Raw genomic sequence first — 14,807 nt, 5'->3', positions numbered from 1 at the left:
GCTCTCGACCTTTGCCTCTCCCGAGTCCGTACGGGAGTTGCAGAGATGGGACAAAACTGTAACTACCAATTGGATATCACGAAATTGGGGGTAAAAAGTAAAAAATACAATAGTAAGATATGTGGATGTTCTCGAGTCTCGTCATTCCACTCCACTTCTACCATGTAAAGTTCTTCATGACACTTTCACACGCTATAATAAGCCACACACACATGGAGCTGTGGTGATAAAGCTCCTCGAGACAAAACCTCAACACCATCAAGAAGACCAAATGTTGTTTCCCTCCTTCTAATTGCTCTGATGGTTGGCCTCCTTGTTAAGCCGTTTAGCTGCTGTGTGTGTGTGTTCTGCTCAAATCAGCAGGCAGACATGTTTTCTCTCTCTGCAGTTTGCACCGTTGGAGTCCTCTACTCTACAGTCCCGACCTGCCTCTCTCGCTCTTCCTTTCCCTCTCTCTCTTCCTCTTTCCCTCTCTCTCTTCCTCTTTCCATCTCTCTCTTCTTCTCCCTGTCTCTCCCTGTTTATCTCTCTCTCCCTACGATCAGATCAGGAGGCTGACAGAATATATCAGCCAGGTCGGGTATAGAGAGTAGGAACGGTGTAGGAATGTCCCTATAGGGTTTCTGGGCTCCGGACCGATCCTGTCACAGAGAATCCCGATCTTAAACCCAGAGCCGAGACTGAGACAAACTCAGACAGCAACCGACCCTGCCTCTCCTTCTGGCTGCTCCTAATTCCACTAATACTGTTTATAACTAATGCCGTCCAACTTTGTGCTCCTATTACAACCAGTGGTCAAGGTGAGCCGGTGCTGACCGGTATGAAGAACAACTGGCACCTTTAATGTTCTACTACTTAAGTTCTATTACCTCACATCTTATAGATACGGTATCACATTTAAAATTGAAACTCCAGCACAATAAAATGACCAAAAGTACAATTACTGTGCTCTACAGAGACTTTATTAAACTAGTATTCTAGTTTGTGGCGTTGGCTATGTGGCGTTGGCTATGTGGCGTTGGCTATGTGGCGTTGGCTATGTGGCGTTGGCTATGGGACATTATAATTGTCATGATGAGTGTGTTGAGCATGTACCCAACCTAAAGGGTATAGTTCCCCAGCCGGCCTAGAAGCCTGTCCAGTGTTCTAAAGTATGTTTCTAAAGAATGTACCACTGGTGGCCACAGAGAGGAAGAGGGCACCAAAACAGTCGTAAACATGGTAGTATATATTTTTGTGTATGTATAGGCATTATATACAGTACTTTTGTATATATCGTGTAAGAATCTGCCCGCAGCTTCCAAACTGATATTAAGCCACATCTGTTTTGTCCGTTAGGAGCTGCAGCGCAGCACGTCAGGCCACATCAGCACTTACATTCGCCGCTCTGAATCAATATTCCCCTCATAGCTACCGCCTTGTTCCATTGGAGGGGGTTCAGGAATGGACTGACACTCATTGAAAAGAAAAACAGTTTTATTTTACTGTAATCCAGGGGAAGGCCAAGCAAAGGAATGATAGCTCGTTCTCTTTCCAGTCCAACTACAATAGAAAACAGATGAATTACAGTTAGCAGTAGTTTCACAGAGTTGTAAAGACTAAAACACAGAGAGGGAGTGAGCCGGAAGATCAGTCAAATCCCCTGTACTAAAGGTCACTTAGGAAACACATACATCTATATGTGTTTTCTTTCATTCAAGTCTTAAGCTTAAACTATATGACAACATTCAATATTATTTAATTTTGTTTAAAACAATTACAGAAAAAACGTTATGTTCCTTCCCTGTTTGTATAATTAGATTACAAAATAATCAATGTATTTGACTTTGTTAAATCCAAATTACCATGATTCGATTTTGTTGCAACATAAATTGGTGTCAACCTATTATGACAAATCTGATTAAATTACACACTATTTAAACTACATTTAAAATGTTGCAATATAATGTAAAGAAAGAGATACAATAAAATGCATTGAAAAATAATTAAGCATTATTTTACCATTTATAATTGACATGGGTAGAGTAGTCCATATTGAACTCAATAGTAAATGTACATAAACTCTGTACACCATTTTTTTTTGACAACTACTGTTCACTGAAATTCACATATTATGGATATGTGTAATATGTGAGTTAGAGAGATATGTAGAGGGTAATTTATGATGAGGGGACATGTAATAAATCCTCACGTCACACACTATTAATACCTTGCCCAGAGCCAACCACTGAATTTATAGACATCCTGAGAGTTATAAATGAAATACTCACAGGAGGGGAAATTGCTCCAAATTGTTATGCTATTGAACCAATCATTTCTAGGCTAAAATCAACATGCAACAATTTCAAAGATTTTACTGAGTTACAGGTCATAGAGGGAAATCAGTCAATTTCAATAAATGTATGGATTTCACATGACTGGGAATACAGATATGCATCTGTTGGTCACAGATACCTTTGAAAGAAAAGTAGTGGCATGGATCAGAAAACCCGTCAGTATCTGGTGTGACCAACATTTTCCTCATGCAGCGCGACACATCTCCTTCACATAGAGTTGATCAGGCTGTTGATTGTGGTCTGTGGAATGTTCTCCGACTCCTCTTCAATGGCTGTGCTGGATATTGGCGGCACCTGGAACACGCTGTCGTACACGTCGATCCACAGCATCCCAAACCTGCTCAACTGGTGACATGTCTGGTGAGAATGCAGACCATGGAAGAACTGGGACATTTTCAGGACTTGTGTACAGATCCTTGCAACATGGGGCCGTGCATTATCATGCTGAAACATGAGGTGATGGCGGCGGATGAATGGCACGACAATGGGACTCAGGATCTCATCATGGTATCTCTTTTGTGCATTCAAATTGCCATCGATAAAATGCAATTGTGTTCATTGTTCGTAGCTTATGCCTGTTCATACCATAACCCCACCGCCACCATGGGGCACTCTGTTCACAACGTTGACACCAGCAAACCGCTCACACTACACCATCTGCTATCTGCCTGGTACAGTTGAAACAGATGTTCATCCGTGAAGAGCACACTTCTCCAGCGTGCCAGTGACCATCGGCGCCGAACTGCTTTCAGGTCAAGACCTTGGTGAGCGCTATGAGCACACAGATGAGCTTCCCTGAGACAGTTTCCGACAGTTTGTGCAGAAATTATTCAGTTGTGCAAACCCACATTTTCATCAGCTGTCCAGGTGGCTGGTTTCAGACCATCCCTCAGGTGAAGAAACCAGAGGTTCTGGGCTGGCGTCGTTACACGTTGTGAGGCTGGTTGGACGTACTACCAAATTCTCTAAAATGACATTGGAGTTGGCTTATGGTAACAGCTCTGGTGGACATTCCTGCAATCAGCATGCGAATTACATGCTCCCAAAACTTGAGACAACTATGGCAATGTGTTGTGACAACACTGCACATTTTAGATTTGCCTTTTAATGTCCCCATCACAAGGTGCACCTGTGTAATGATCATGCTATCAGGTGGATGGATTATCTTGGCTAAGGAGAAATGCTCACTTACAGGGATGTAAACAAATTTGTGCACAAAACTTGAGATAATATTTTTGTGTATATGGAAAACATCTGTGATCTTCACATTTTTGTTCAGTATAACATCAGCCCATTCTCTTATGGAATAGCCAGGTGCTACCGTTGACTAGGGGCAATTAAGCGCCTATTAACATCTAAACTCAGCAAAAAAAAGAAATGTCCTCTCACTGTCAACTGCGTTTATTTTCAGCAAACTTAACATGTGCAAATATTTGTATGAACATAACAAGATTCAACAACTGAGACATAAACTGAACAAGTTCCACAGACATGTTACGAACAGAAATGGAATAATGTGTCCCTGAACAAAGGGGGGTCAAAATCAAAAGTAACAGTCAGTATCTGGTGTGGCCACCAGCTGCATTAAGTACTGCAGTGCATCTCCTCCTCATGGACTGCACCAGATTTGCCAGTTCTTGCTATGAGATGTTACCTCACTCTCACCAAGGCACCTGCAAGTTCCCGGACATTTCTGGGGGGAATGGCCCTAGCCTTCACCCTCCGATCCAACAGGTCCCAGACGTGCTCAATGGGATTGAGATCAGGGCTCTTTGCTGGCCATGACAGAACACTGACATTCCTGTCTTGCAGGAAATCACGCACAGAACGAGCAGTATGGCTGGTGGCATTGTCATGCTGGAGGGTCATGTCAGGATGAGCCCGCAGGAAGGGTACCACATGAGGGAGGAGGATGTCTTCCCTGTAACGCACAGTGTTGAGATTTCCTGCAATGACAACAAGCTCAGTCTGATGATGCTGTGAAACACCGCCCCAGACCATGACGGACCCTCCACCTCCAAATCGATCCCGCTCCAGAGTAAAGACTTCGGTGTAACGCTCATTTCTTCGACGATAAACGCGTATCCGACCATCACCCCTGGTGAGACAAAACCGCGACTCGTCAGAGAAGAGCACTTTTTGCAAGTCCTGTCTGATCTAGCGACGGCGTGTTTGTGACCATAGGCGACGTTGTTGCTGGTAATGTCTGGTGAGGACCTGCCTTACAACAGGCCTACAAGCCCTCAGTCCAACCTCTCTCAGCCTATTGCGGACAGTCTGAGCACTGATGGAGGGATTGTGCGTTCCTGGTGTAACTCAGGCAGTTGTTGTTGCCATCCTGTACCTGTCCCGCAGGTGTGATGTTCAGATGTACCGATCCTGTGCAAGTGTTGTTACACGTGGTCTGCCACTGCGAGGGCGATCAGCTGTCCATCCTGCCTCCGTGTAGCTCTGTCTTAGGCGTCTCACAATGCGGACATTGCAATTTATTGCCCTGACCACATCTGCAGTCCCCATGTCTCCTTGCAGCATGCCTAAGGCACGTTAACGAAGATGAGCAGGGACCCTGGGCATCTTTCTTTTGGTGTTTTTCAGAGTTAGTAGAAAGGCCTCTTTAGTGTCCTAAGTTTTCATAACTGTGACCTTAATTGTCTACCGTCTGTAAGCTGTTAGTGCCTTAACGACCGTTCCACAGGTGCATGTTCATTAATTGTTTATGGTTCATTAATTGTTTATGGTTCATTGAACAAGCATGGGAAACAGTGTTTCAACTCTTTACAATGAAGATCTGTGAAGTTATTTGGGTTTTTACGAATTATCTTTGAAAGACAGGGTCCTGAAAAAGGGACCTTTCTTTTCTTGCTGAGTTTAGTATGTTTTAAGCCACAGACTCCGGCTCCGAGGGTCCTGTTCAATCCCAGTACTAGGCACTCGTTTTTTGTTTTAAGCCTATCCCAAACCTGAACCATTCAGAATTAATACCTAAACTTAAGTTTTAGTGTCACTTTTACAGAGTTTGACTGGCAGCTAAGATACAACACCACATAGCGTAATTAAAATGTCAAGCCATGGTGTAATTCTGTGAGAGCTAAGATATGGCACCCCATAGAGTAATTAAAACGGCAAGCCATGGCGTAATTCTGTGACAGCTATGATATGGCACCACATGGCGTAATATAAACATTAAGCCGTGGTGTAATTCTGTTGCTGCAGTAAGGCCATGGTTTGGTGTTTTATTTGGAGATTGGGTTGTGTAATATTGTATTGACGAATGCTGACTCTGAAACAGTGATTCTGTCTTTCTCTTATCCCCCTCTACCTCTCTCTCTCTCCCTCCACCCTGCAGCTATCCTGGGCTGGGTTCTCGGGGTGTGTGACGTCACAGCAGGCAGCAGTAGGGGCAGTCCTGTCACTGTGGATCAGTGTGTCAGGGGCCTCAGCAAGCAGGACATGTTACACCACGCTACACCACGACAACAAAGCCTCACTAACTCATGGTTTCCCAATCTTGCTTATCCTGGGAACCCAAGTGGGTGCATAAAGGGCTAGACTCAAAGGCCCATGCAGAACTACCTGATTCAACTAATCAACTAAGGCTTTAAGAGAAATCAGATGTGTTAGTTATAGCCAGAACAAGGAAACACTGCTCTAATTTTTTACTTGAGTTTATCGGAAACATTATGACTTAAGAATATGAAAAGTGATATATTTATTATAATTTTTGTGTACTTAAAGATACCTAAATCTGTTTTTATTTAAATTGTAATCAGTCAAGTCTGAGAATGGAGCTGTGTGTTTTGCTAGGGCTAATGTTTGGAGAGGGAACGCTGCAGGACCGCTAGGGCTAATGCTTGGAGAGGGAATGCTGCTGGACTCCTGGGGCTAATGCTTCGAGAGGGAATGCTGCTGGACTCCTGGGACTAATGCTTCGAGAGGGAATGCTGCTGGACTCCTAGGGCTTATGCTTCGAGAGGGAATGCTGCAGGACTCCTGGGGCTAATGCTTCGAGAGGGAATGCTGCTGGACTCCTAGGGCTAATGCTTGGAGAGGGAATGCTGCAGGACTCCTGGGGCTAATGCTTGGAGAAGGAATGCTGCTGGACTCCTGGGGCTAATGCTTGGAGAAGGAATGCTGCTGGACTGCTAGGGCTAATGCTTGGAGAAGGAATGCTGCAGGACTCCTGGGGCTAATGCTTGGAGAAGGAATGCTGCTGGACTCCTGGGGCTAATGCTTGGAGAAGGAATGCTGCAGGACTGCTAGGGCTAATGCTTGGAGAGGGAATGCTGCTGGACTCCTGGGGCTAATGCTTGGAGAAGGAATGCTGCAGGACTGCTAGGGCTAATGCTTGGAGAGGGAATGCTGCTGGACTCCTGGGGCTAATGCTTGGAGAAAGAATGCTGCAGGACTGCTAGGGCTAATGCTTGGAGAAGGAATGCTGCTGGACTGCTAGGGCTAATGCTTGGAGAAGGAATGCTGCAGGACTCCTGGGGCTAATGCTTGGAGAAGGAATGCTGCTAGACGCCTGGTGCTAATGCTTGGAGAGGGAATGCTGCTGGACTCCTGGGGCTAATGCTTGGAGAAGGAATGCTGCAGGACTGCTAGGGCTAATGCTTGGAGAAGGAATGCTGCTGGACTCCTGGGGCTAATGCTTGGAGAAGGAATGCTGCTGGACTGCTAGGGTTAATGCTTGGAGAAGGAATGCTGCAGGACTGCTAGGGCTAATGCTTGGAGAAGGAATGCTGCAGGACTGCTAGGGCTAATGCTTGGAGAAGGAATGCTGCAGGACTGCTAGGGCTAATGCTTGGAGAAGGAATGCTGCTGGACTCCTGGGGCTAATGCTTGGAGAGAAAATGCTGCAGGACTCCTGGGGCTAATGCTTGGAGAAGGAATGCTGCTGGACTCCTGGGGCTAATGCTCGGAGAAGGAATGCTGCTGGACTGCTAGGGCTAATGCTTGGAGAAGGAATGCTGCAGGACTCCTGGGGCTAATGCTTGGAGAAGGAATGCTGCTGGACTCCTGGGGCTAATGCTTGGAGAAGGAATGCTGCTGGACTCCTGGGGCTAATGCTTGGAGAAGGAATGCTGCAGGACTGCTAGGGCTAATGCTTGGAGAGGAAATGCTGGTGGACTACTGGGGCTAATGCTTGGAGAAGGAATGCTGCAGGACTGCTAGGGCTAATGCTTGGGGAAGGAATGCTGCTGGACTCCTGGGGCTAATGCTTGGAGAAGGAATGCTGCAGGACTGCTATGGCTAATGCTTGGGGAAGGAATGCTGCTGGACTGCTAGGGCTAATGCTTGGAGAAGGAATGCTGCAGGACTCCTGGGGCTAATGCTTGGAGAAGGAATGCTGCTAGACTCCTGGGTCTAATGCTTGGAGAGGGAATGCTGCAGGACTCCTGGGGCTAATGCTTGGAGAAGGAATGCTGCAGGACTGCTAGGGCTAATGCTTGGAGAAGGAATGCTGCTGGACTCCTGGGGCTAATGCTTGGAGAAGGAATGCTGCAGGACTGCTAGGGCTAATGCTTGGAGAAGGAATGCTGCAGGACTGCTAGGGCTAATGCTTGGAGAGGGAATGCTGCTGGACTCCTGGGGCTAATGCTTGGAGAGGGAATGCTGCTGGACTCCTGGGGCTAATGCTTGGAGAGGGAATGCTGCTGGACTCCTGGGGCTAATGCCTGGAGAGGGAATGCTGCTGGACTCCTGGGGCTAATGCTTGGAGAGGGAATGCTGCTGGACTCCTGGGGCTAATGCTTGGAGAGGGAATGCTGCGGGACTCCTGGGGCTAATGCTTGGTGAGGGAATGCTGCTGGACTCCTGGGGCTAATGCTTGGAGAGGGAATGCTGCTGGACTGCTGCTTTCTACTTCTGATAATCTGTTGGGAAAATGACCTCTTGTGAACTTGAGTGCCTCTTTACCAAATCGATTTAGCTCTGTAGGACCCTGCAGAAAACGAGAGCCCCCGCTCCAGCCAGTCTCCGTTCAGTAGAGCGAGTGAGAGAGTAAGACAGAGAGAGCGCAGACTCCTCCTCATTCTCCGGTGTCAAAGTTGACATCAGCCCCGGAGCCGAGTTGAACGCGAGCCTCTTGTCTGAACCAAAGACCGAGCTCACATCATTCAGTGGCGCATGCTTTACGGAGTTATGTACCTCGCGCTGTCTTGCCCTCTGAACTGCCTGCCGTCATGGATTGCAAACCGCGCGCGAAACCACTATTACTTTGTATTTTTCTGTTCATCTTGTCGTTTATTTGCCCAGCACTTTTGATCATCCACCCGTCCAATGAAGGTAAGAGTGAGTGAGAGAGTGTCTGACATAAAAAGAGAAAGAGTAAAGATCCATGTTAGAGAGGGGAGATAGGTTATGTGTTCGCTCCCAGAGAGAGAGAGAGCGTTAGGCTGCAGCGGCTCGTGTTGCAGTCTGGACCCCAGACATTTAAGGTTGTTCTAACAGCACTGATGCTGTGGATGGACAGGACAGCCAGGACATGTCATGTTAGACCATGTCCAAAAATTGTCATGGCGGAATTTTAGCAAATTTTTAAATGATCGTGTAATTATTTTAACCCACTCTGTGTTTTGATCCAAGATGGATGTAATGCAATAGAAGGATTGATGCACGGACTCCGTGTGGCGTTTTAAACTCTCATTAAGAGCTTTGGCCCGCTGGTAAATCGATGGAAACTGGTATTGGATGGGGGATCACGATAATCAGCTTTAGGCATTTAACACTGGGGTGTCCGTGCATCTATAGGTTGGAATTAACGATTGGTATTCCATCATTATTCTCTAAATAGTGATAATAATACATTTTGAAACGTGGATGCGGAAGTGTTCATTTTGATGTTTGGTATTATAACTCACAGATTCCCATGTAGTCTATTGTCCCAAGACAACAATACCGAGTAGAAGCAGGCAGTTCAAGAACTGTAGTGCACACTAAAGAACCAGAGGCAGGCAGTGGACCTCCGCTCCTCTTAACCCAAGCGGATCACACATTAGCCTAAATAGATGTGTATTTAGAAAATGCAGCCTATTCATATGAATTAGTATTCATTCATACGGATAGTTTATTGGGTTATATAAATATGCCCCACTTTGTGGAGACGTGCTCGAAGGAACACGCACACTCTCCTGATTGATATCCCATAGCGCGCTGTACGCAAGGACTCATTCACTCGATATTTCCATTGCTTATCTAACCCATTGGCTACTTTTCCTTGAATAGGCCGATCTCGACGGGTTGTTTATTATCGCGCCGCGGACGCACGCACTCTCGATGGGTTGTTTATTATCGCGCCGCACATACGCATGCACACACATGGTCCAGTTATGAAATGATTGGCCTATAGTTTCAAATGGCAAAGCTCCTCTGTAATTGTACTTTGAGAAATTCCTGTAGCCTACTTGGACCGTCAATAGTGAGACAAAGCCAAATACTAATCAAGGGTGAGCTCAGTAAAATGAAGATATGTATTGTCATGCTATTATTGACTTGGTTTTACATGGAAATAGGCTTCGCATTAGTTATAGGCATTATAATTCAAATTTGAGAACATGTTATAGAATATATTTTCCCTGATGAATTGTAACATAATTGAACTGTAAACATATAGGCCTATAAACACTTTACGTGAATAAATAGCCTAGGACCTTGAAGGCACACAACCGAAAACATGCGAGCGACTAGACAGCATTTCCCCATAGGCCTATTCTTTGTTGCAACAGAGTGGACATATCGTCTACAGCACGAAGGCTATACCATAAGCGACCACAGTATCACTTTTGTGTTTTTCTTGTAGGAAAGGACAACGCTTGAATATTAAAAAATGTCCTGAGAATATGGTATCAAAATGAACAACGAATAATGCTCAAATATCAGACAGATTAGGCCTATGGGCCAGCGCAAGAGGTCAAAGTTAAGGCCACATAACACAACTTTGTCTTTGGGCAATAAAAATGCCTAGATTTCAATCCACATCATAGCTCTTTAAGATGATCAATGTATTGTAACGGGAAGGAAGTACTATTGCTACAAACCAGTCATTCCTCCATGCATGTAAACTGCTGGGTAGAGGCGCGTATCGCCTTGTCTCATCTTTAGACCTATATTGTAGTCCAACTCATAGGCTATATAAACGGTTAATAAACCAAGCTTGGAGATTATCAAGTGACTTTTGTTTTTCGATTTGATGTAGGCCTAATTATATTTATGGGTCTCTGGGCAGCATGTTGGGATTGGCCGGACACAATTTATGTGTTTTGTTTTTAGAAACGTCTGACATTTTGAGGGGATTATTTCATCTTGGATATTTTCGATTCTTCAGCACATGCTTTTTGGCTGCTTTTACTGTTTTACACTTGTATTCACCTCACTACTTCCAGTAGCCCACACAGCTCGATTTCGGCAGGCCAGACGTCGACATACACAGTATAGTCAAGTCAAATATAGGCCTAGTCGTTCTATTTTTGTTAGCCTAATTATTGTTTAGGGCTATGTAGGCTATGCACTTATTTATTGGTCATGAAGTTATTATTATCTCCTGTGGTGGTAGAATAATCTAATAACAATAGGCTATATATCCGTTGCTAATTGCCTATTATTTTCGTAGCCTGTTTATAAAAGTCTGCTTTCGTGCAATGTATGGCCATCCGAAACACCCGGTCTGTCTACCAGAGAGTGTCAGTATCGAGCCGTTCTCACCGTGAAGCCTCACGCGCTCTAGCCTATCTGTAATAATAGAAGTATCAAAAATACTTCTATCAGAAACAGAAAATGCACACTCTGCGGAGGAAGAGGGAAGAGAGGAATCGTCTCCCTGTTTGATGCTGTTTTTGTGCTCGAGGCACCGTGTCATCGGGGCCCGGTTAAATCAGAACCCCCTCCCTTCCTTTACAGGCTACACTGCATAAGTCCCTTTCATAAAGAAAACTTTTAGCACAAAGCCACATTTTCTCCGTTGATTTTAAAATTCAGAGAACATGGAGCATGGATATCTGGTGTATTTACTTTTATGAGTGCAGAACAAAAAATGGGGCCGTGGCTATATACAAGTTGATCTTATTTGATATGCCTATATAGCTTTTTTCCGCAAAATGTAGGTTAAGTTTATAGGCTATGCATCAACAATTGACCCTACGTCGTCCGGGTTAGGGTTTGGCCGGTGTAGGCCGTCATTGTAAATAAGAATTTGTTCTTAACTGATTTCCCTAGTTAAATAAAATAACGTCCTATTGGAAATATTCACTGCATTTTGTTGCCAAATATCATATCTATCATTTCAGAGCATACAAAGTGGTGAATCGACAATAGTAATAGTCCAACCACTGTTCAATCCGTAACGCCCTACTTTGGGGCTTAGCAGAACCACGACTCGCATGGCTGATTGGGCTGCATTATATAAAACCCATACCCTAAAATAATAGACTGTGATATAGGATAGCTTCAGGACAACCTGACCGTGCGCGTGTGTGTGTGTTTTGTGAATGTTCAGAATAAACTGTGAAGCAGGTGATATAGTCCCGTTGTAAGGCGGGGGAAAATATGACCGTTTTAGAAATGTAAAACTTAACTATTACATGACAACTAAGATTGTCACCTTTTATGCTTCCTCTCAAGATTTAGAGGTTCATTAGGTTAATTATACTAACGATAATTACACAATAATATCAGGCTATTCATCATTATCATTAATTATAGGCCTAATGATCATGATGATGACAATACTCTTAATAATTAGCCAACATATATTGTTTATTTTTATTGCAAACTTCTAGCTACTCTTGTGTTTATTTGATGAAAGAACACATCTTTCAACAACTTCGGCAAGGTACAGTTTCAACATCACGCGCATGCTTCGCCCTACGCATGATCAGCATTTTAATGTTAAAATAGATTTTAGGGATCTGATGTTTCCCCACCAGGCCTTCAACTTTATAAATGTTAATTTATTTATTTATTTACTTATACCTATATCTTTTTTTATTGTTTTCTTTTGGATGAACTTATGCCTATTGCAACACAAGACAAGTTTAGAAAAGTTGTTCTCAGTACTTCCATGCTATATTTTTCCCCACATCATTATACCGCCCATTATTATTGTTTTATCTGATGTTGTTTCATCAGGTCCTCGTGAGATCTTCAAAACCCATTGCACTTAAAACCAATTTGAACTGACATAAGAAAAATATATTGCTTTTGCAGATAAATATATTGTTAAAGTTTTAGCAGGATATTGTGCTATTTTAAAAGCCATATGAATGCTAGATTGGGAGTGTGCTAGGACAGAGTCCTACTGCGAGGTCAGACTATTCGGTCATGGACCAAAACTTGGTGACGCAATTTTTTCCACCTTCCACATAAGGTAATTGTAGTTTTTCTTTAAAAAAACAAAAATAAAATCAACCAAAATAAAGAACAACGAATTGTGAAATACCCCTTAACTTGGACCTGCCTATATAGACTCATAATTCAAATTGAATTATTGGCTGTTCAGAGAAAAAAATGCTGTGAAATGGTGCGACCTATATACTGAATTGTATCACCATGACCATATATTCATGTTTTCAATAGGCTATGACTTTGATCAAATGTTTATAGGACCACATGCTATTGGTTAAGGCTAGTAGCAGGACAATGGATAAACTCCCTACCGTAATACTGTATGTCCCTGTAATCCACAACACAGAGTTATAGCGGTGACTCTTATTTAATATCTCATCTCTTATCTGGGCAGACTACCTGCTATACACACTCATATTTACAGAAGCAAATACATGTTTCTCCCATTTAGCAGTGCTTGTCTAAAGCCATAGTCATGGGCGAACTTTGATGAGCTACGACACTGTGTCTCGTATTGCAATTCGTCTACCCCAGGAGTAGAAAGTAATACGTCCACTTTTAGGATTGTTCATTTTAGGGGGGATAATTTGGCCAGAATGTATGTGATATTGTAGGCCTATTGGCTTGATTTGAAGAGGGATTCTTGCACCAACGGATCAGTGTATTTTCTCAGTGTAAGTTATCTTTGAGCAGTGAGTGCGCAGCATAAAATGAAAGAAAGGCTTGGTAGGCCTAAATTTAGCCTATGTGTGCGGGAGCGCGTGCGTGTGTGAATAGGCGGCAGTGGTGAGTCTGGCTGCGTGACGCGCGGTAGTTTCTCTCCCTGCCAGGGCGCCGGGAGGCGGTGGTATTTTTAGCCGGTGGCAGGGAGGCCTTGCCCGGAGAGGCCGGGGCAGTAGCCCCGCTGGGAGGAGCAGAGGTTTGTGAGCGATGGTACCTTTCAGGGGGTCTGGAAATGTGCTTACACATGCTCCCGCTTTAAAAATAGTGCTCCATCTCTTTCTCTCTCTCTCTCTGCGTGTGTGTGATATACCTATCTGCTGGATGGGAGGCCTGTAGGTTAGTGGTGCGCGGATCAGCTGTTTGTTCACCCGCATCTGCCCGCAATTGCTAATAACCCATCCGCATCCGCCCGACTATATGTGATAAAGTGAAAATCTGAGGTCCGCACCCAACCTTTACCCGCTAATATAGAAAATACGCTATAGGCTACAGTCAATGACGGCATAACGATTATTTTTTGACCGGGGTGCAGGATTTTTTTGCCTGATTTCGATATGTTTCTGCTTATAATTTCCGACATTTTGGTAGGATATTTGTTTGTCAACTTGTCTGTAATTAGATACATGTATCTTCTATTTTGTCGTATGTTGCCTTAGAAGACTAAATACACCTTTGCTCAACAGAATAATGGAATAGGTCGATAGAATGGATGTTTCATTCTAGTTGACATCGGTAAAGTTTTTTCTTTCATCTTTCGAAGAGCATATACGTTTAGTTAGGGACTGAGGGAAAAATACAATAACGCAAAAAAGTAAAGATTTTATGTGCAAAATGTCCAAATGACATCCGTTTGACCGGTTGTAAGGAAAAAGCAAGCTGTGAAAACGACCCAACGTGTTTCTGATAAGATTTCAGTTCGGCTTCGATGCATATTTTAAGTTGTTGAAATACTATCAGCTTTCATGATGCTTTTATGATTAATAAGACCGCACCTCTACAGATGGTATCTAACTGAGCATTTAATTATCTCAAGATGCATAAATAAATAAATAATATTTCTACACTTCTACACTTCTACACTTGTTCCCAAGTCCAATTGTTGCCTTATTTTGGTGTATAATTTTACTGCAATAAATGCTTAATTCTACAGGAGTTAATATTGAGGCTATGTGAGAGGTTATAGACCTACAGTCAGTGTCCAGATTTCAGTTTCCATTCAACCCATCTGAACAGTAGGCTACAGTTCCCTTGACGTGCCATAGTCCTATTTGAACTCCCGTCTTGTGACTGTCGATTTTGCATAGCGCTTCACAAACATCACACATAACATCGCCGGCACTGCTATTACCCTATTTTTCCACTTCACCAAATCTTTTGCAAACATTACTTTTCTGGCCCCTCCCTTCTCTT

At 43.8% G+C, this 14,807-nt stretch overlaps 1 protein-coding gene across 2 annotated transcripts in view; it reads left to right on the top strand.

Annotated features, from left to right (window-relative positions):
• The first annotated feature begins 8,355 nt into the window (after positions 1-8,355).
• Positions 8,356-14,807, top strand: part of epha3 (eph receptor A3) — a 171,564-nt gene continuing 165,112 nt past the window's right edge. Inside the window, exon 1 of one of the 2 annotated variants that reach the window (XM_055878106.1) lies at positions 8,356-8,621. In XM_055878106.1, the coding sequence (XP_055734081.1) occupies positions 8,519-8,621 (103 nt within the window). In that variant the 5' untranslated portion in view covers positions 8,356-8,518. The remainder of the gene's footprint in view (positions 8,622-14,807) is intronic. The other variant, XM_055878105.1, reaches the window with a different exon arrangement.

This window comes from Salvelinus fontinalis, chromosome 23, assembly GCF_029448725.1.
Source record: "Salvelinus fontinalis isolate EN_2023a chromosome 23, ASM2944872v1, whole genome shotgun sequence".
NCBI lineage: Eukaryota > Metazoa > Chordata > Actinopteri > Salmoniformes > Salmonidae > Salvelinus > Salvelinus fontinalis.
Note: the sequence above shows the minus strand (reverse complement) of the source record. Positions and strands in the feature narration are given on the sequence as shown.